This window comes from Cygnus olor, chromosome 5 (genome assembly GCF_009769625.2).
Source record: "Cygnus olor isolate bCygOlo1 chromosome 5, bCygOlo1.pri.v2, whole genome shotgun sequence".
NCBI lineage: Eukaryota > Metazoa > Chordata > Aves > Anseriformes > Anatidae > Cygnus > Cygnus olor.
In genome coordinates, this window is record NC_049173.1 from 24,746,804 (window position 1) to 24,764,845 (window position 18,042).

An 18,042-nucleotide genomic window follows, 5' to 3' on the forward strand; every position below is an offset into this window, starting at 1 on the left:
CTTCATATACATAACTTTATTGCTAACTGAAAAAGTATCTCAATCAAATTACAGCAACACCTACACAGAGTTCTGACCACTTTAGTGCTATGTATAGGGTCATCCTAGCTCCTGGCTTTTGAAAGAATAAGATCTTTATTTTAAGGAGGAGGAAAATTGTTGTATTTCAGGTGAATTTTAAATCTGTGGTCAAAGCAACAGCATTAGCAGATGGAAGATTTAGAATTGCAGCTTTGCTCACAAGATGACTTCCACAATGAAAAGTGCAGATGAGTCAGTAATTGCTGTGGATGTTGTTCTTGTTCACATAAAGTGTACAGCTGCCTTACTCTGTTAACATCTGAATATGTGGAAGGATTACTGCAGAAGATGACGACTCTGATAATTCAGCTTGCTGTGTAACAAATATTAGGTTGGAAGAAATATTTTCTGTGCTGCAAAGGTAAAATGTTCAAGGTAAATCACCATTAACACATTGCCATCCTTTCATACACCAGGGAAAGGAATATTAAATAATAGCCTCTAATACTGTCTACAGTCATTCACTTTCAAATCACCTTCATTCTTCTTCCTAATCAGCGTTGCTATTCTGACTTTTCTGTCGCCTTACTAAAACACACTATCTCTTTCCTTTAGAAATTCTAAAATCCAACTTCTATAACAACATCAGTCTTTATCACGAAGCTTACCTGCTGTCTGAAGAATCGCAGGAGTATCCCTGCGTTTTCCCCACACCTGTGTTCTAGAAATTTGTAGGAGCCTTTCACTTGCGTGCAAATATCTTTTCTGATTATCTGCATTTCCAACATTTTTAAATCAGATTATTTTAAATGTACTAGAAATACAACTTGTATCTGCCTTTTAGTTAATGAAAGGCCTTTTTAGATCAAGCTGCAGATGCTCACTGATGATGTACCTGCTTCATCTCACTGCTGGTACAGCTTTCCACTGATGAGTTGTTAAATAGTATAGTATAATTTAGCATCTTACCCAACTTTACTTTCTTCTTTAGCATCAGCAGGAGCTGGAGCTGAAGTAGCCAGAACTCTGCTGTGTTTCCTGTAAGGAAGAAATGAACAAAGTTATGCTCATCTAAGGGTGATGTATGCTCAGCCAGGTTTCTAATCCCACACCAAACTCCTGGTTTCCTACAACGAACAGCAAGCAAGAAATGCCAGGACACTTGAGCTATTGCAGTACACTCTCTGAAATCAGCACTGTGAATTGAACACGAGTTCAGTTCGCTACTGAGTTTTGTATTTTATGGAAAAATCATTACAACTAAAAGTAAATGAGGAGCACTCAAGCAGAAATTGCATAGGCAGAGGTCAGTGCTGCTGTGCGCTGTTTCTGTCGTTTAGTTCACCTCTATCTTTACAAATACAGGGGTGACTATTGCTTGATATTAAGCAGAGGTCTAAATAATCCTTTCTATCAGTGTGAAGATATCAAAGACTGACCAAAATATTAGTTGATAGTCCATTTCCTTCCTGATTCCCAGTGGCCTGATTCATTCTTTTAATAGATATATCAGAACTGTGTGTAAATTTTTTTTAGAGGAAGAAAGGCTGTCAGCACATGTAGACAAATTATTGGTAAATAAATATCATGTTATGTTTCCAAATAACAGGTAATAACAACATGTGGAAGAAAACTTCTAACCTCTTATCCTAGAATATTATTAGAATAGTATCTCACTTAGAATGCACACACAAAATATATTTTATAATAGAAATCTTTGAAATTAACAACAAAACAATTAATGGTTTTAATCATAAATCAAAATGAAGTATTTGTATCCCAGTCCTCAAGCATACCTACCATACAGCTTTACGTGTGTTTTTGTATGTTGGCAAATACTGATAAGAGGAGTTAAACTGGGACCATAAAAGCTAATGGATTAATCATTTAATTATACATTTCTTATTCCTGCTGTAATAACTTTAACCAAATTTGTTAAACTCTATTAATGTAATAAAATTTAAATTTAATTTAAAAGATTTTAAAAGATAGAGAAGATGATATTCCACCCTGTTTAGCTCTCGAACTATATAAAAATTTGTAACATTTTTGATTTTTCTGTGGGCACTCTTATGCATTCCATCAGAAATTCTATTAACAGTTTATAATGTATTTAATGCAGTTTGACTTCTGAATTTCCAGTGTAAACCATATTTTAGACATCTTTTAAATCATGCTCCCAGGTTTCTTATGCTGACTGCAACCAGCCATATGGTAAGTACCCTTTCAATAATGTGGTTGTGGATATTTGTATTTTGTAATACTGGGCAGACTGCTTTATGGTTTTCTTATTAAAAGGAAATATATGCGGGGAGTGGTATTGTCACAACATGCATTATCTACTTGTCTGATAAAAATGGATAGGATTTCATTAATGACTGAACAAAATTAATCCCACTGCACTGAACAAAAATAATTCTGTCTTCCTCAGTACTATCAAAAGTTTATTTCCACTTGCTTTTCTTTTGATACTACACACAAAGATCTAGCAGTATAGTCTGGTGCCTGTCCGAAATTTGTATAAATCACCTTTTTCGTAAGGCTACAGTATTTCACACCAAGCCACACAGCTAGATCTTATGCTAGATGCAGAGCCTCCTGGAATCCCTTACTCTGGAGTTTATCAGCCAAGCTTTAGTAACAGGGAAAGCTCTGAATTTCCCTACTGAAGAAACAGAGTATTACCATGGATTTGCGCCATTCATTTTGGCAAAAAGTAATCTCAGAACACGTTCTTTTTGTTCCCATGTCAACTCACTGATATCCACTTTTTCAAACTGTACTTTATCCCTGAAAAACACAGAAAAAGATCAATGCATTAGGAGAAGAGGCATATTTCTCATGGACTCTATGTGTAAAAAGGGCTTTAAACTCTTATCTCTGTATTGCTCTTGTTCAGCTATTCATAGCATGTAAATTCAGAAAATAAATCAGTACTGTCTTTCCAACTTCTAAACATATGGCTCTCTAAACTAGACATAAACATATTCATTTCAAGCACATTTCCCTTCCCTTGCTTCTTTCACTGTTCAAACATAAGAAGCTAAATATATATTCTCAGTTCCAGTTGTGTTCCCCCCCCCTTTCTTTTCTCTACACAGGGATGTGTCCTGTAAATACTTTCACATCTGATTTTTGATTTCTCGGTGTTTCTTTTTTGTCATTTTTGAGATAAGGCAACCTGAATGGAGCATTCCAATTGATTACATGTCACTGAGTTAACCAATGGCTGATGAATACTAAGCTTTTTATTTGGGAATAGTATAATTCTGATCTCTCACCAAAGATGGATGCAAACTGCAGCTATGCTGGACTTTAAGCTCTATGTCTTAAAATCTATGGATACTGCTGCAGTTTGTAGGTGCAGATTGCTGGCAGGTTAGATACCTGTAAAACTGGCCACTGTGGCATGTGTAGCCACAGTTTAAACTAAGGTGCACCCTAACGCAAATTCTGAGAGATTTACACTTATAAATCAGATTTTGGTTTATTAATTTTAAAATGTAATCCTGTCAATTGGTACTATACTGTATATGATCTTGGCTATGATATGTCACTGTATATTTCATGTAACAGCTTAATTTTTAGATTAATTGTGAAGCTTGAGGAAAACATCCTTTGAAATCACAATGCAAAGCAGAGGCTTCTGGCATATGGACAGCCTTGAATAAAGACTATTTGCCATCTACTGGTTGCTTCTGTTAAAATGATCAGCAGCACAGTAAAGGGCTCCTAAGATGTTAATTGTAATTTTTAGGCTCCAATGTTTTCAGGTCATCGGAGTGAATGAAAAGCAAAAGAGCAATGCCAGAAGAACAATGCCTGCACAACCCCCAAAAAACAGAGATGCTACAATAATTATAAAAAAAAAAGAAGCTACAGAAATGCATCTATACTGGAAATTCCACATGTAATTCCACAGCACATGGCAGAATATGAAAAGTACTCTTTTGAGCTTATCTTGAATTTCATCCACAGAAATAATGATCAAAAAGTGAGATTAGGTGCCCACAAAGTCATTACTAATTGACCTCATACAGTTATTCTCACTACAGCAGTCTCCACAAACATTTCAAATCTAGACAATATCATCACACGTTTCTTTTTTTTAAGGTGTGCTAGAAAGATATTGTTTTTTTATGTTAAAATACCAGTAGCATTTCTCTGCTTCCTCTAGGTCTCTATACACACTGTTTGTGCTGTTTACGTTGCCTTTGAATGTTTTGACTTTGGGAAATTCTTTGGTCCCTGCACATGCCTCCATCATTTTTCTGTAATAGGCAGCCCGTGCCTTTTCATAATAGTGCTTTCTACTGGCTATGATCTCCTGCTTCACATGTTCCAGAGCATCTAGGAAGAACCTTTCCACCTCAGTCCTCTCATTTAAGATATTCCGGGCTAGTTTCTTCACTCGATTCATCTCCTGGTCCTTCATTTCTAGTAATTGCTGCAGTTTCTTGATCTCCACCATGCTTGCCTGGTTTTCTATCCGTGCTTGATGCTGTGTTTTTTTAGTCTCTGTCTCAAATTCTCTGGTCATGTGAGATAAGGCCATCTCCAGTTTTTCCACTTTACACTGCAGATCTCTAATCTGTGCTTTCTGATGGTTGATCTGTAGGATCTTTTTTCGAATCAAACCCTCGCTGGTTTCCTAAAAGGGTAAGATGAAATTTTTTGGGCTTTTGTTTCACTCACACCAAATCTGGAGGTTTCCTTTTTCCCCAGCACTGACGATGTAGTAAAACATGCTGGCACCATCACACCAGAGAGAGAATACTTCTCTGGGGTCAGGTTTTTGTTTACAGGAGAAGCCAGATAAAGAAGGCTTGGCATGTAGTGTACACTACATAGAGACCTATTCTCAGTGGGCTATCGTAGGAAATCCTTCCTTATTTCTCCTCTGTAATTAAGAGAGAATAAGAGCTTTCTTCAGACAACTCTGAAACTCAATAGCTGCAGAGGGATCTGACTAGGGAGAAATTAGTCTCAGTACACTTACATCTATTTCCAGAACTTCAGGGACCCCTTCCTGGGGGGGAAATGAAACAGAATTAAAACCAGAGCAGAAACCTTCTCCAGTAACAGAAGAGTTTTGTCCTCCTCTAACTTCTGTTTCATTTTCTGCAATTCCATATTCTCTTTCAGATTGTAAGAGAAAGCACCATGAAGACGAATGTTCTCCTTAAACACCTGTCTCCCAGTGCTGTTCAGCTGCCTGGAAAAAGGGAAATAAAATCCAAGAGCTTTAATCACAACCTTTCGTGTTTTTTACATGAAAATCAATATTTCAGTGTCCTAATTTCAGAGTTAAGCTGTAAAATTAAAATAAGCTGTAAAATCATGGGTCTGTACAAAGTTTTCTTAGGTTTATTACTAGTCCTACATTCGGACAGGGAGAATGAGAAAAAAGTAGTGTGATTGTGATTATTACCTCCAGACCTCCCCTAGACCCAGCAAGAGTTTTATAGTTTGTGTAAGTGCTGCCATCATCTTGACATTTAAAATAGAGCAAACAGCTTAGGTCATAACTGATTTTGCCTTTCAAAGGCCACACAGTAAGATGGGCAACTAGTTCTTTAAAACACACCACTAAAATGGGTTAGTAAAACAGAAAACATGAAAAGCAAGTGTATCTTACAAAACAGCCTCACACTGGGCAGTCTCTGTCATCATTACCAGCTTCTTCTCAGCATCTTCTTCCAGTCTTTTCTGAAAGGAAGAAAAGCCTGTTTAAATTTTGCACGAGAACTGTGGTACTGAAGTTAAAACCTAATACAGTGTAAATTCTAAAATCATCTCCAGTTTTCAGCTCATGCAACTTCTTGCTAAGAAAAAAGAAATAATAATAATTTGAATGAACTCCCAAGGGCACTGACATTCCTGACAGAATTGGAGAATAAGGCCTCTCTGGGATCCTGACATCCCATGTCCTTCCTTAAAAAGCACCTAGCCTCCAACCCAGTCATCATACTTTTGTTGATGTAGGAATCTGTAAAATGCTGAGTAAAGAACTGTCAGAATTATAGAAGCCAGAGTAGTCAGTGGGAGAAATCATTTTTTTCTAATAAAAGTTTAATTGCCTGTCAGCCTTTACCTTCTCTTCAAGGAACCTCTTCTCCAGTCTCACAAGCGCTTCCTGATGTCTCCTGTCTGAGATCTTCATACTCTTTTTGAACTGTGATAAAAAATTAAATCTCTGTAATAATGGAAATTAATTTAAGCCTTATAACTAAGCGTATGCAATTCTTCAAGGAAGTACTTGGTAGTCTTTCCTGGCACTACTCAGTCTTCATCAAATCTTCACACAATCTCTAAAATTCACTTAATCTGACTTTTATTACTGTTTTGCTTCCTCTTCAAAGCTCACCTTTGCCTGTATTTTCACATCACTGACAGTCATTCACACATGCTCCATCACTCTGTTTAATGCTTGGTTTTAGAAATCTACTTTACCTTGTCTATTCATTCAGTCATCAAGCTCATTCAAAATCCAACACCTCAAGCATCCTTTGAAAAATGCATGACTAACTGTAGTTAGTGTCTTAGCTTAAAAGCAGATATATATTAATAATCTAAATGCTGTTGAGCAAGCATTTGTTTTGTTTCCAAGACACTTCTTGTAGTTGAAAAAAAACTCAGGCAAGCTGAATCACTGAGACACTTACGTTGCTTGAGGCACCTTTTTCATGCCATCACCCAGCTGAGATGCTTTTTATCAAAGCTGAAACATTTTACAGTTAATACCACTATTTAAAAAGCATATTATAGATCCAAAGTGTGTACTAAATCCTCTAGTCCATCCATGTTTGTATGATTCTATGTAAATTTTGTTTAAAATAAATAAAAATGTAAAAACAAACCTACAGCATTGGCCCATTACAGAAGTGAGTTCTGGCTACAGAACTTGCATTTTATAAACCTTGTGCTTTTGCTCAGGCTATGTAAACTGTGCTTCAAGGAAAAAAAAACAGTAGGTCAGCCATGTCTTTTCTCCTCCACTCCCAAACTCTGGGTTGCCATGCAGACAGAAAGGCTGCTTTTTAATTAAGTATTGCAAACCTGCGTTTATGACAAACTTACATCTTCCAGTTCTTTCTCCATAGCCGCTCTCTCCCTGCAAAATTCCTTTATTAATTTCAGTTCTGATTGAATTTGGCCAATTTCTCCAACTTTTTTATGAAATTTCTCTTCCAGTTCTTTTATTTGTTGGGCATAATAGTCTGCCTGCAAATTGGAAATAATAAAAAGTAAGCAAAATGAGGGAAGTTAATCACTAAATATTGTCATATAAAACACAGAGCACACAGGACTGAACGTCTGAAATTACACTGAGCTGCAGTGTTTTAAAAACAACAAGGAATTCAGCATTAGAAGAAATGCTGCAAACTCAATAAAAGCTACTCTCCAATGAAATAAAAAAACTAGAAATGAATGGTTACTTTAAAGCAACATCTATAACATTGTTTATATCCTATTTTGCTCTTTATAATCTAAGGATGGGAGACAGTTCCTTGTGGAGTCTTCTTCATGGGTTATTATACTGGCTTGAAGTGGATATGAGCACAGGTCTGTTACTTATTTAAGACAGATTAACAAATAATAATTTTCTTTGTTCTTTTTAAGATTTTTTGGTTCAATAGCAATGAATGAAGGATAACTATAAAAGAATTCAAATTAGTTATTGGTTAGCTTAGCTTAGTAAAAATGAAACATTTGTGCTGTCTCTCTGGCCTCACCATTACCCAGCTGGTTCCTATTACTATTTCAGATGCTATAAAATATTCCTACTATTATCTGAAATAATACTAGAGAGTCATGGGATAATTCCCACATCAGCACTGTTTTTTCAAGTTCTTTTTTCATGCACGATTCTTGTACCAAAACCTGCAACAGTTTGCTGTCCTAGCTTGTTCCTCACGCTAAATCAAAACTACTGTTCAGCCTGCCCAGAGGATCCCACTGTTCTGAGGACAAAAAGCTCATTCACCAGTTTCTTGTTCTCTTCTTGTGCTTGCTGTTTCAAATCAACCAGCTCCTTCTTCAGTTTCTCGATCTGTGAAAACAGAAATTAAGAAACAATAACTGGGGGGAGGGTGGGGGAGAGAGAACAGTAACCTAGTTGTATTCTTCTCTTCAAACTTAAATTATGAGAAGATGCCAGAAAGTAAAGAAGGTCCCTCACTTGCAGCGTTCAGGCCAATTAAACCACCTTTAAAACTGGGGAGTGAAACAATCACTCGTGATTTGTGTTAAGCATGGGAGATAATGCAAGCCTAAACTGTAAAAATACCTGTAGTAGATATGAAGAGATCTGCAAGTCTAATAAAGAATTAAAACTATCCGGACAAAGGATTTTCTTCCTTATCATTTTGGATAGTGGTACAGTATTAAGAGAAGCAGTTCAGAAAAGGGGAAAAAAGATAGACAGAAAATATCAGGCAACTGGAAAAGGCATTGAATAAGGGCTTCCATGACAGATGCAGGAAGAAAGAAAACCATGGACTGTGAGCAAGAATATCGTTTCCTGTCATTGAATCCCACCACCGTCTTGGGGATCAGAGATTTGTGTCTTCTTATTCAATACACAGGGCATTTAAATAAAATTTAACAGGGCATTTAAAATAAATATTTATTTTCAGTTTCTTATTTTAACTGAAGAAAGGGTTTGCTCTTTTTTGCTTGGTACTTGGCTTTAGAAAAGCAGGCACGGGATTCAAGTGCAACAGCCTGCGATAGAGGTCACCAGTGTAGCGCTTATTTTTTCACTGCACTCTGAGCAGATTTGGGGTTTATGTCCTCTAAGCCCTTTTTTTAAACCTTTTTGGGTTTTATTTCCTCTAAGCCCTCCTCCAGGAGGCTGAAGACGGCAGGAGCCCCTCAGCTGCCTCTTCCTCAAGCCGCGGGAGCGCTTCAGCCTCTCCTCACAGCTTTACGCGCCCGGTGCCCGGGGGCTGAGCGGGCAGGGCCCCGCCGAGGGGCTCGCCCTCCCGCACCTCCTGCGCCTTCTCCTGGCCCTGCCTGGCCAGGCCGCCCTGCGCGGCCATCGCCTCCTTCTCCAGGCGCCGCTGCCGCCACAGCAGCTCCGCGTTGCTCCCGGCCAGCAGGCGGGACGCCGCGCGGTATTCAACGCGGGACGCCTCGGCGGCCGCCAGCCGAACCTCCCACGGCAACGCCTCAGCGGCGGCCGCCTCCTCCTCTTCCCGCTCCCCGGCCGCCACAGCCGAGGCTCGGGAGCAGGACGAGCCGCTTGGGCTCGGCGCCGGCCGCCCGGCCGCCATCTTGACTCCTACCCCCGCGGCCTCGTTGCCGCGGCGACCGGCCCGTGACGCCCTACTCGCGCGACGGCGTGACGCGCGCGCCGCCGCCGGCGGGATGTGGCGCCGCCGGCGCCCCGAGCGAGCGGTGAGCCCCCGGCAGGGCGGAGGGGGGGGGGGGGAGAGTGACAGTGCCGCGTTGCCACGGTAACCGCGCCCGCTCCCAACGGCCCGGGGCGGGCAGGTAACGGCGGGCGGCTGCCGCTGGCTGGCGGGGGGAGCCCGCGCCCCCGGTACTGCCCTGCCCTGCCCTGCCCTCCCCTCAGGGGGCTCGTCCCCGCTGCGGGGTGCTGCAGGGAGGGGGGGAGCCGGCGTCGTTACCGGGGTGGGGTGTGGTGGCCGCACCGGGTCGCGGCGTGCGGTCCTGAGGTGGTTTGTTAGTGTTACGGCACCGCTGTCGCTTCTCTTGGTTAAGGAGCTTGGGTTTAGGCGTCTTGCCTCCTGTTCGTGCTGGCAGTCTTGTCGCTGTGTAGCACCCGAGCATTTGGGGATCTTTAAAGCCCCACGTCTTTATACGGGCAGCGCTTTGACTTCGCCGTGTAGTCTCTGAAGTCGCTGACAGGCACACACCTGTGTGTGCTGGCGATGAGCGTTATTAACCCGTGTAACCCCTAACGCGTCTACCTGGCGCCGCCGGACTCCCGTCAGCGCTGTCCCCCCGCTGGCTGTGTAAATGTTTTACCACCCCGCCGCGCTCGGTTAACTTTCAACTTCTTGAAACGCGCCCCGTGCACCTACCGGAGCGTGTTTCGCTGCCGGTGTTGAGTAACGATAAGCTCAAGTTCGTGTAAAGCAATTTGCCTGCAGTTTTATGTGCCTCCGTGCCCTCCCGATCTGCCTGATAACGCAGTCCGCCCCTCCTAGCTGAAAGCCAAGGCGAAGAGAAGAGGGGCAGGCGCAGCGTCCGCAGCCTCGGCGCTCCGAAGCGGTTCTCAATAGGATCTCTCTGAACAGGAGTAGCTGTTGCTGCCTTCGTCCAGCTCCAGGTGCGCGCCTAACGTATTTACTGCTGACAGTGATTGTTACTGCTCCTCGATGTGGGCGGCAATCAGAGCCTGTTGGTGATAATCCATCTGTTTTACCCACTGAGCTGTTTGCTGGTATTAATGAACTTGCCCTCATATCACTGTTAGCCTGTATTCTCCTCTCTGTTCCTCATTTCATCCTTCCTGTTGTATTCTGATAGCGGCTAGGATTTTATATTTTTTTTGAGAGAAACTTTCTTGGAAATAGTACTCTTCTTTCTCAGTAACTAATCTCTACCTCTTCTCTACCTCCACCCTAAATTTTTTCCTCTGTTCTTTCTTCTGACCTTCTCTTTTCACATTTTCCATTGCCGTTTCTGTTGTGCTCTGCCCATTTCCCTCTGCCGTCCCTGACTTCTTACTCTCCTTTTCTACACTTGTGCTTCTTGTGGGCACTGGTTTGCTAATGCTCTTTAGTAAGTGGCCTGAAACTCTCATCAAAGAGGCCCAATGTACTTTTTTCATTCTTAATGAGAGAGGGGACCTTAAGCTTTGTTTTTTTGTTTGTTTGTTTGTTTTTGTTATTGTTGTTTGCTGTTTTTGTACTTGGGTGGATAAAGGTGGAAAGAAAGATGAATTCAGGGGAGAAGTAGAGAATGGGAAGTGTGAAATGGTGGTGGATGGCTGAGAAGGGATACAGAAGTTAATTTTAGTGAATTTAGAGTTTAGGGAGACTAAGACTCATCTATTAGGATATCTGGCAAGAAAAGCTTGTGTTAATGATGGCAGTTGGTTGGATATTTTCGGATCAACCGAGATTGTGAGGCTTATGTAAGTGTCACATGTGCTGTCTGTAACAAGACTCTGGAGTTTGTTCTTAAGGCAGGTGCTCAGGTTTTATTTGTGATTGTTCAGTAAACAAAATACTTACATTGCATAACAACAACTCTCCTGACCAGCTAAGGTAGTACTCATTCACGCAGCTTCATGTTCTGTTAAGTGATGCAGCTTCTTGGATTTTCAGCAGACCTCCTTACTGTGATGTAGCAAATGTGGGTAATTCCAGCTGCGTCGTAGTCAAATCCCTAGCTATGAAGCTGCCAGACAGCTCAGCACTTTCCATGAACTCTGTTCAGGACAGCAGTTAAAGTTTTTACAGGTTGGAACTAACTTCTTAGTTATTACTGCATAAAATGCAGATGCTTTAGAAACTATGACCAGTTGCAGTTGATGGCCAGGGCTGCTGCACGTTTGTGGAATGATAAAATCACTTCTCACAATGTGTGTGTAAGGCAGAGTGGATCGAGAGTCAGTGCTCCTGCACATGCCTCTATGCCTCTGCTAGGAAAGGGAGGACTCAACTAAAGGTCACAGAAGATAAGCAAGGTTACCCTTCTGCAACGGGCTGGGCGTTTTCTTTGCTCCAGAGATAGCTGAACGCTTGACTGAGTTAGAAAGGCACTCACAGAATGACCCAGTGTGGCGTGTTTAGTGAGAATGGGTAAAAGTTAATCTCATTTTGCTGTAATTAGGGACAAAGGTGAAGGGTTGAAATAATGGAAGTTGTATAAGGGCTGACTTGGGAGGGAGGGTAAGTTAAGTTCACTGGGCATGGGTGAAAGGTGTATGGAAACAGAGGTTACATAAAATTCACATAGAAAGGAAAGGAGAGAGGTTAGGATTAGGAATGGATAATTACACGATAGAAGTTGGAAAGAAAGATGTTGAGAGAATGAACATAGTGGGGCCGAACAGGTCACTAAAAGATAATTGAATGTTAGGACTAGAAGTAGATGAACAGGCTTACGAGGTAGAATATTCAGCACTGTGGGCAAGTGGAGGGGTAAGCCCGTGTCTGATGGGCTGTTTGCACCCTCTGTGTGCTGAACGCCCTGGGTGGATGTCAGTGCAGGTGATATGGCACAAGGTGGGGCATCTGGCCATATGCTCATTTCTGCTGCTAATATGCAACCCCCCCTGTTTAACTGGGTGAATGATGAGCCCTATCGTTTTTGTGCCCATGTCTTTCCTTTGTTAGCATTTCGTAGTAAAAGTATATGCAAAGAGTTGCATGTTAACAGAAAGGAGGAATAGTTGTTGTATCTGGATATCCAGTACTGTGTCATGCACCTTACTAGAAGCTGATGTTAGAAGCTATCTAAGTAACCTGAGTGTTCAGGGCAACTGGTCCAGGCATCAGAGTGAGTTAGGTTGTTGTTTTCTAATTCTGAGAATGAAAACTGTGTCAGAAGAAAACAATGAGTAAACAAAATGAAGGCAGAAATGAGAAGTATGAAAAATACTGAGATGCAGAGCCGAGGTGCGCATCACAGATCAGTCCCTCTTGTGCAGCACAGGCTTTTCCTGGGGACCAGGATGCTGCTGGAAGGATATGCTCTCGCTCCATGCGCTGATCTCTCCCAGCAGCTGTTCATAGCCTGAGATGAAATTCTCTTTGTTTGTCTGAATAACACTTGTGTTCTGCCACGGCGTCTCATGCGTGTAGATGTTAGGGCAAAGGGGTTCTGCCCTGAGCTTTTCTTTCATGATACTTCTGTTCAGATAACGTTTGGGCTTTTGGGAGTTTCTGGGGGCTGTAAATATTAAGAAACTTCAAGCCAAGTTAAAAAATTGTATAAGTAAAGTGAGAACTAGAAATACGAGGTGGGAGGATTACTTTGACTCTTCTGCATTTGGGAAGTGGAGAAACCTTTTCTCTGAAAGAACAAATCACTTACATGCAATTGTAGCACCAAAATACAGTAAGTAACATCTGTTGGATGAAGTGCTGAAAAGCATTTTTCTTTCCAAAGGGCAAAATATATGTGTACAGACAGAACTTTTTCTACAGACTTTGTTAGGAGAGGGCTCTTGGTAATTTTTGTTCCTTTTTTTTTTTTTTTTTCTTTACAGGAACTACTCCAGCTCTATGATTGCTGATCCATGCTTGACTGCCTCAAGTGGATCTGGCAGGATGGCATCTTCCAGACTCTCCATCCTTCTAGCACTGGTGTTTTCTTCTTTTTCCTTTGTTCTTTCCCATTCAAACAGAGTGATGTGGTTCCAGGATCTCTTTCCACCTAATGTGTGCCCTATAAATGCAAAGGCCAACACTTTTTATGGCATAATGTTTGACGCAGGAAGCACTGGAACACGGATTCATATTTACACCTTTGTGCAGAAGAGCCCAGGTAAGACCCTCTGTCAGTCTGCACCTTGAATTATATCAAGGAGTACTTAAATTTTACATATCTGTATACGTCATATTTTATAGCAAATTAAAATCATTAAATTAAAGAGCTATAACCACCAAGGGTGCAGAGGTACTCGAGCTGGCTGCACGTGTAGCAGCCCTCAAGAGGGTGAATTAGCTTGGGGACAGTGAGTCAGCGAATTTGCAGTGGTTAAAGGCTAGTGGTGAGACTGCCAACAAGCCCTTCAGGGCCACACGTAGTACCTGTGTGGCTTCACATGAGTTCAGTGTTAGCTGGGAAGGGCTGGTACAATGTCCAGGTCTCAGGGACTCACCCTGACTTGTCGTACACAATACTCGGGGATAGCTTTTAGACCCAAGCTGCTCTGGGAGCAATGGTCACGTTTGTTTGGCTTTGCAGCCAAATGCCTGAGGCCAATCAGCTCTGTTCAGCTGTCCCTGTGTTTGTGAGCTGGATTAATCACTTCAGGACAGTCAGGAGCTGACTGTATGTGCCTTAATAAGAATTAATATTTCACAATTAGCTTGGAGGCGGAAAGGGAAAGAAATTTCATTAGGATTAGGCAATAGTCATACTACATTGCTATAATTTCTGGTTCACAAATGCAAAATGAACATACTTACCAGAGAATTATAGAATGGTTTAGAAGGGACCTTAGAAGACCATCTAGTTCCAACCCCCCTGCCACGGGCAGGACACCTTCCACTAGACCGGGTTACTCAAAGCCCCATCCAGCCTGGCCTTAAACACTTCCAGGGATGGGGCATTCACAATTTCTCTGGGCAACATTCTAATTAGAACAATGTGTTAACATAGAATTATAACTTCTAATTATAACAATGTGTTCATAATAAATTGTTCGTGAATGTGGAAGATGTAAGGGTAGTGTTCTGTTAGATATGTTTGTGAAATGAAGGAGCAGTGTTTGTTTTGGGAAGGAAATAGTATTTGCAAAGGAAATCAAGGATAGTCACTTTACCAATGTTGAAGACAACCAAGCTAAAGAAAAAGATTTGAGTTGTTGACTGCTTTGTGTAATGTTTCATTTGTGCAGAAAACCTTCCAGAGCTGGAAGGAGAGATCTTTGAGTCTGTGAAGCCAGGCCTTTCTGCCTATGCTGATCAGCCTGAAAAGGTAAGGCTCTCCCTCAATCCCTGTGAGCTGATCTTGCTTCTACTAACGTCAGCTGGACTCTATCAAGCAGTTCAAATATTGCTAATTGTAATTGCTGGGAGTCAAGAAAAAGTGTAAAGGTCTCTCTGCTGTCTCTCTAAATCTATTGCTCTACTTCTGTGAATTAATTCTTAAACAGTGAAATGGGAGCTGTTACTTTACATATTTCATCAGTGGAATGATGGCTTGCTTAATTGCTTAAATGCTAGATCTAACTAGACTGTATGCCTTTGAGAATTTCAAAGAGATAGTTATTTTTGGTTCTAGCAGCATCCATTTTCAGTATTTATTTCCCCTATAGCTACCCCAAATACAAGTAAACATATATTCCTGTCTCATATACTAATAATTTTCTCAGTTTTTACTTTTGGTTGAAGTTTTCAGTGCTAGTCACTTTTCAAAATGGGTATATCTTGTTTTGATTTCTTTGAGAGGTTAGTACTGTTGGGTTTTTCATTTTTAGTCTTGTTATACTGACTAGCAAATAGGATTATTTTCTCTGACTGCTGAAAATGTTTAACTTTTTGTGTATATAGTTGTATTTACAGAAGTTATTTTTTGTTAATCAGTTAGGGAGAAGGGTAAGAGTCAAAATGCAATTAGCTGGTTAAGTCAGGCCTTCATATTTTTCAAAGTGTATTCTCTGCCCCTGTCACCAGACTTTCACTAATTTGTTTGTTTTGATTCTTAGCTGTTATCTTGGAAGCCATTGCACAGTGATATGTAGGACTCAATTCATTCATGATCAGTTCAGGTATTTGATCACCATTTTAGCTGAATAATGATTTTGCTATGGGCAGTTACTGTTCTACTGCCTTAGGACTTTTATTATCTTGTTCATGTGTGGAACTTTTCAAAACACAGCTGGACAGTTCCATCTTCCACAATCAGATGTCTTAATTAGTATATTAATTTAGAATTGTAATAAGAAATTTAAGTTAGGTGCAGCCCTCTTTATTTTCAATGTGAATGGTTGTGAATTCAATACACTTGTTCCAGGCCACTCCATTGGATCAGGAGTCAGAAATGACCGGCAAGACAAAAAGAGCTAAAAGAATCCTGTTGTGATACACAGGGCCAGTCCTGAACTAAGTTGCCATTTTCCAGATCCCCTGTGCTGACAGCAAGCTCCTTCACAAGCTAAAGGAGGTGTCAGGGAAGTGATAGATTAGATCCTGTCCCTTGTGTGCTTTAGCAGTCTCAGAGCTGGGGGTTAGCTTAGGGAGAGCTGCAGGTTTCTCAGTTTTCTTAGCTGCATTCAGTGCTGCAGGAATTTGAGTGCAAAATGTTAGGAAAGAGTGAATGGCTTTGAGATTTTTATTTTTTTTAATTTTGATGAATCTCCCATGATTTCACTAAATTGTCTTGTTTATTGGGTAGGAGAGGAGAAATATCTTCCCCAAAAGACATTTCTAGAAATTTCACGGGACGGTGTTTATTGCTAATGCCAAACTGTAATTATTAGAGCAGTGTAACTAATTAGGAGGCCAGTAGTGATGCCTGTGCCTCATGTGGTAACCTCTTTACAGCTGTCATTATAATTAAACTACTTTCTGTGGGCTCACTTGGAATTCTTATATTGCATTTACCGAAATGTACAGACATTCCCCCTGATTTTTGCAGCTTCAGTCAGCAATTGCACCATTTAGTTTCATCATACTGCAAGATGTCTAGGTTTGTCGGGTACTCAGTTCCCTTGCCTCCCTCCATCCTCTCAAGAAATACTTTCCGCAAACAAATTCAATTCCATCTCTGAATATATATGACCTTAAAATGCAGATATTCCTCTCCTTGTTTGAGATGCCTAGCACAGTTTTCATGCTTCTTTTGGTTGTGGGTGAGATATTTTCTACTACTGAATACTGGTTTTACTAGTTTTGAGGGGGAATTGGGAGGGTCATTTTCTGATGGCCTGTAGGAGGAAACTGTAAGTAAAACAACTTCTTTTTCCTTATAGGGTGCTGAAACTGTCAAAAGATTGCTGGACATGGCCATAGATGCTGTGCCTCCTCATCTCTGGAAGAAGACCCCGGTAGTGTTAAAAGCCACAGCTGGACTGCGTTTACTGTCAGAGGAGAAGGCTCAGGCTCTACTTTTAGAGGTAATACTAAGGTCTCTTGGTGCAATAGTATTGCTCTCCCTGTTTCATCTTTCATGCCTCAGTCCTCCAGTCTGTTTACCATCAGCAAATTTCAGCTATGAAAAGTGACTAATCCTGTGACAGTCTGTAAAGTCTGTGAGTTTCATGCTTTCTTATATAGTTCTGAAATCCTTTTGCTTTGATGTGGATAGGAGGCATGGGGAGACAGACCTAGGATACTTGTTTCTTTCTTTACTGGCCCTTGGAAGAGGAAGAATTTTGTCTACCACACGCTCCTGTCTTATTTTCTACTGCTGCGAAAAAGAAAACTTTCTGTCACTGTCAGAGCAGAAAAAGACTCTTCAGACCAAGGCACTGAATCATTATTTCTTTCTTCAGGTGAAAGAAGTCTTTGAGGAATCACCATTTCTTGTTCCAGAGAACAGTGTTAGCATCATGGATGGTTCTTATGAAGGTACGTTTTAGAAGGAGGAAAAAGTGAAAGCAAAGAGGAATGGGGGAGAGAGCAAGAGCAAGCAAGAGAAAGATCATATGAATGTGAGAGGGAGAGATAAATGGTCACCTAAACTGGGGGAAAGAAGAAAAGGTTTCTAGCCCCACACACAGAGGTTTATGAGTTAGCTAGGTGAAGGTTCCTCCAAAACCTTCTAAGGTTCCAGTTCAGAACCTCATCTTCAGAATAAGTATGCAGGCTAACCAGTGGAAGCCTGTTTGTGGTCACTGTGGTCCACTTCTGAAAGATTACATGATGGATATCAGCAAGCTAGGAAGCTTATGGAAAGCGCCTAGTAAATTTTGCAATGTCAGCATTAAAAATAATCTGTTACAATTATCTCATCAATTTTGAGGTAAGGTTGGAAGCATTGTGACTATTAGAGAAGAATGAAGGACAATTGCCAAGTATTAAAAAAATAGAAATCTAAATAGGTGATAGAATTATAATAATAAAAATAAATCAGATTGTAAAAATGCAGCTAATAAAGTAACAAAGGAAATAATCTAAAATACAAGAAAAGTTTTAGGCTTGGAGTGAGTGATAATTAGTAAATGAATTTGCAGTGCAGAACAGGCCAATGTTGCATTTTGGCTACATATCCAGTTTTAGTACCTTGGAGAACAGTCAGGTAATAATTCTGTATGGATGTCTGATAAGAGCCATCTGTGATGTTACATTCAGTTCTGAACACTTCGTTATGGCAGATATATTGCCAGTTGGAAGGTGTTCAGAGAAAGTAGAAAGAATTATCATGAAG

At 40.9% G+C, this 18,042-nt stretch overlaps 2 protein-coding genes across 4 annotated transcripts in view; one reads left to right on the forward strand and one right to left on the reverse strand.

Annotated features, from left to right (window-relative positions):
• Positions 1 to 9,299, reverse strand: BBOF1 (basal body orientation factor 1). Its single transcript, XM_040559116.1, has 10 exons — positions 9,015 to 9,299; positions 8,009 to 8,074; positions 7,102 to 7,245; positions 6,116 to 6,196; positions 5,660 to 5,730; positions 5,092 to 5,236; positions 4,173 to 4,672; positions 2,707 to 2,811; positions 991 to 1,059; positions 1 to 434 (listed from the first exon to the last, which is right to left on the reverse strand). Exons 1-10 carry the CDS (start codon positions 9,297 to 9,299, stop codon positions 326 to 328), a joined length of 1,575 nt encoding a protein of 524 aa, XP_040415050.1. The 3' UTR covers positions 1 to 325.
• Positions 9,294 to 18,042, forward strand: part of ENTPD5 (ectonucleoside triphosphate diphosphohydrolase 5 (inactive)) — a 22,168-nt gene continuing 13,419 nt past the window's right edge. Inside the window, exons 1-6 of one of the 3 annotated variants that reach the window (XM_040559124.1) lie at positions 9,294 to 9,423; positions 10,200 to 10,321; positions 13,214 to 13,491; positions 14,570 to 14,649; positions 16,646 to 16,789; positions 17,168 to 17,243. In XM_040559124.1, coding sequence (XP_040415058.1) covers positions 13,230 to 13,491; positions 14,570 to 14,649; positions 16,646 to 16,789; positions 17,168 to 17,243 — 562 coding nt within the window. In that variant the 5' untranslated portion in view covers positions 9,294 to 9,423; positions 10,200 to 10,321; positions 13,214 to 13,229. Of the gene's footprint in view, positions 9,424 to 9,586; positions 10,322 to 13,213; positions 13,492 to 14,569; positions 14,650 to 16,645; positions 16,790 to 17,167; positions 17,244 to 18,042 lie in introns of those variants that run through there. The other 2 variants (XM_040559122.1, XM_040559123.1) reach the window with 2 other exon arrangements.

Bases quoted from the DNA above. Each gene is read 5' to 3' on its own strand.
- BBOF1 (XM_040559116.1), bottom strand. From the start codon at position 9,299: ATGGCGGCCGGGCGGCCGGCGCCGAGCCCAAGCGGCTCGTCCTGCTCC. The intron at 6,197-7,101 runs GTAAGTTTGTCA...TTTTTATCACAG, and splicing joins TGGAGAAAGAACTGGAAGAT to TTCAAAAAGAGTATGAAGAT. The intron at 4,673-5,091 runs GTTTCTGCTCTG...TTACCCTTTTAG, and splicing joins CTCTTCTGTTACTGGAGAAG to GAAACCAGCGAGGGTTTGAT.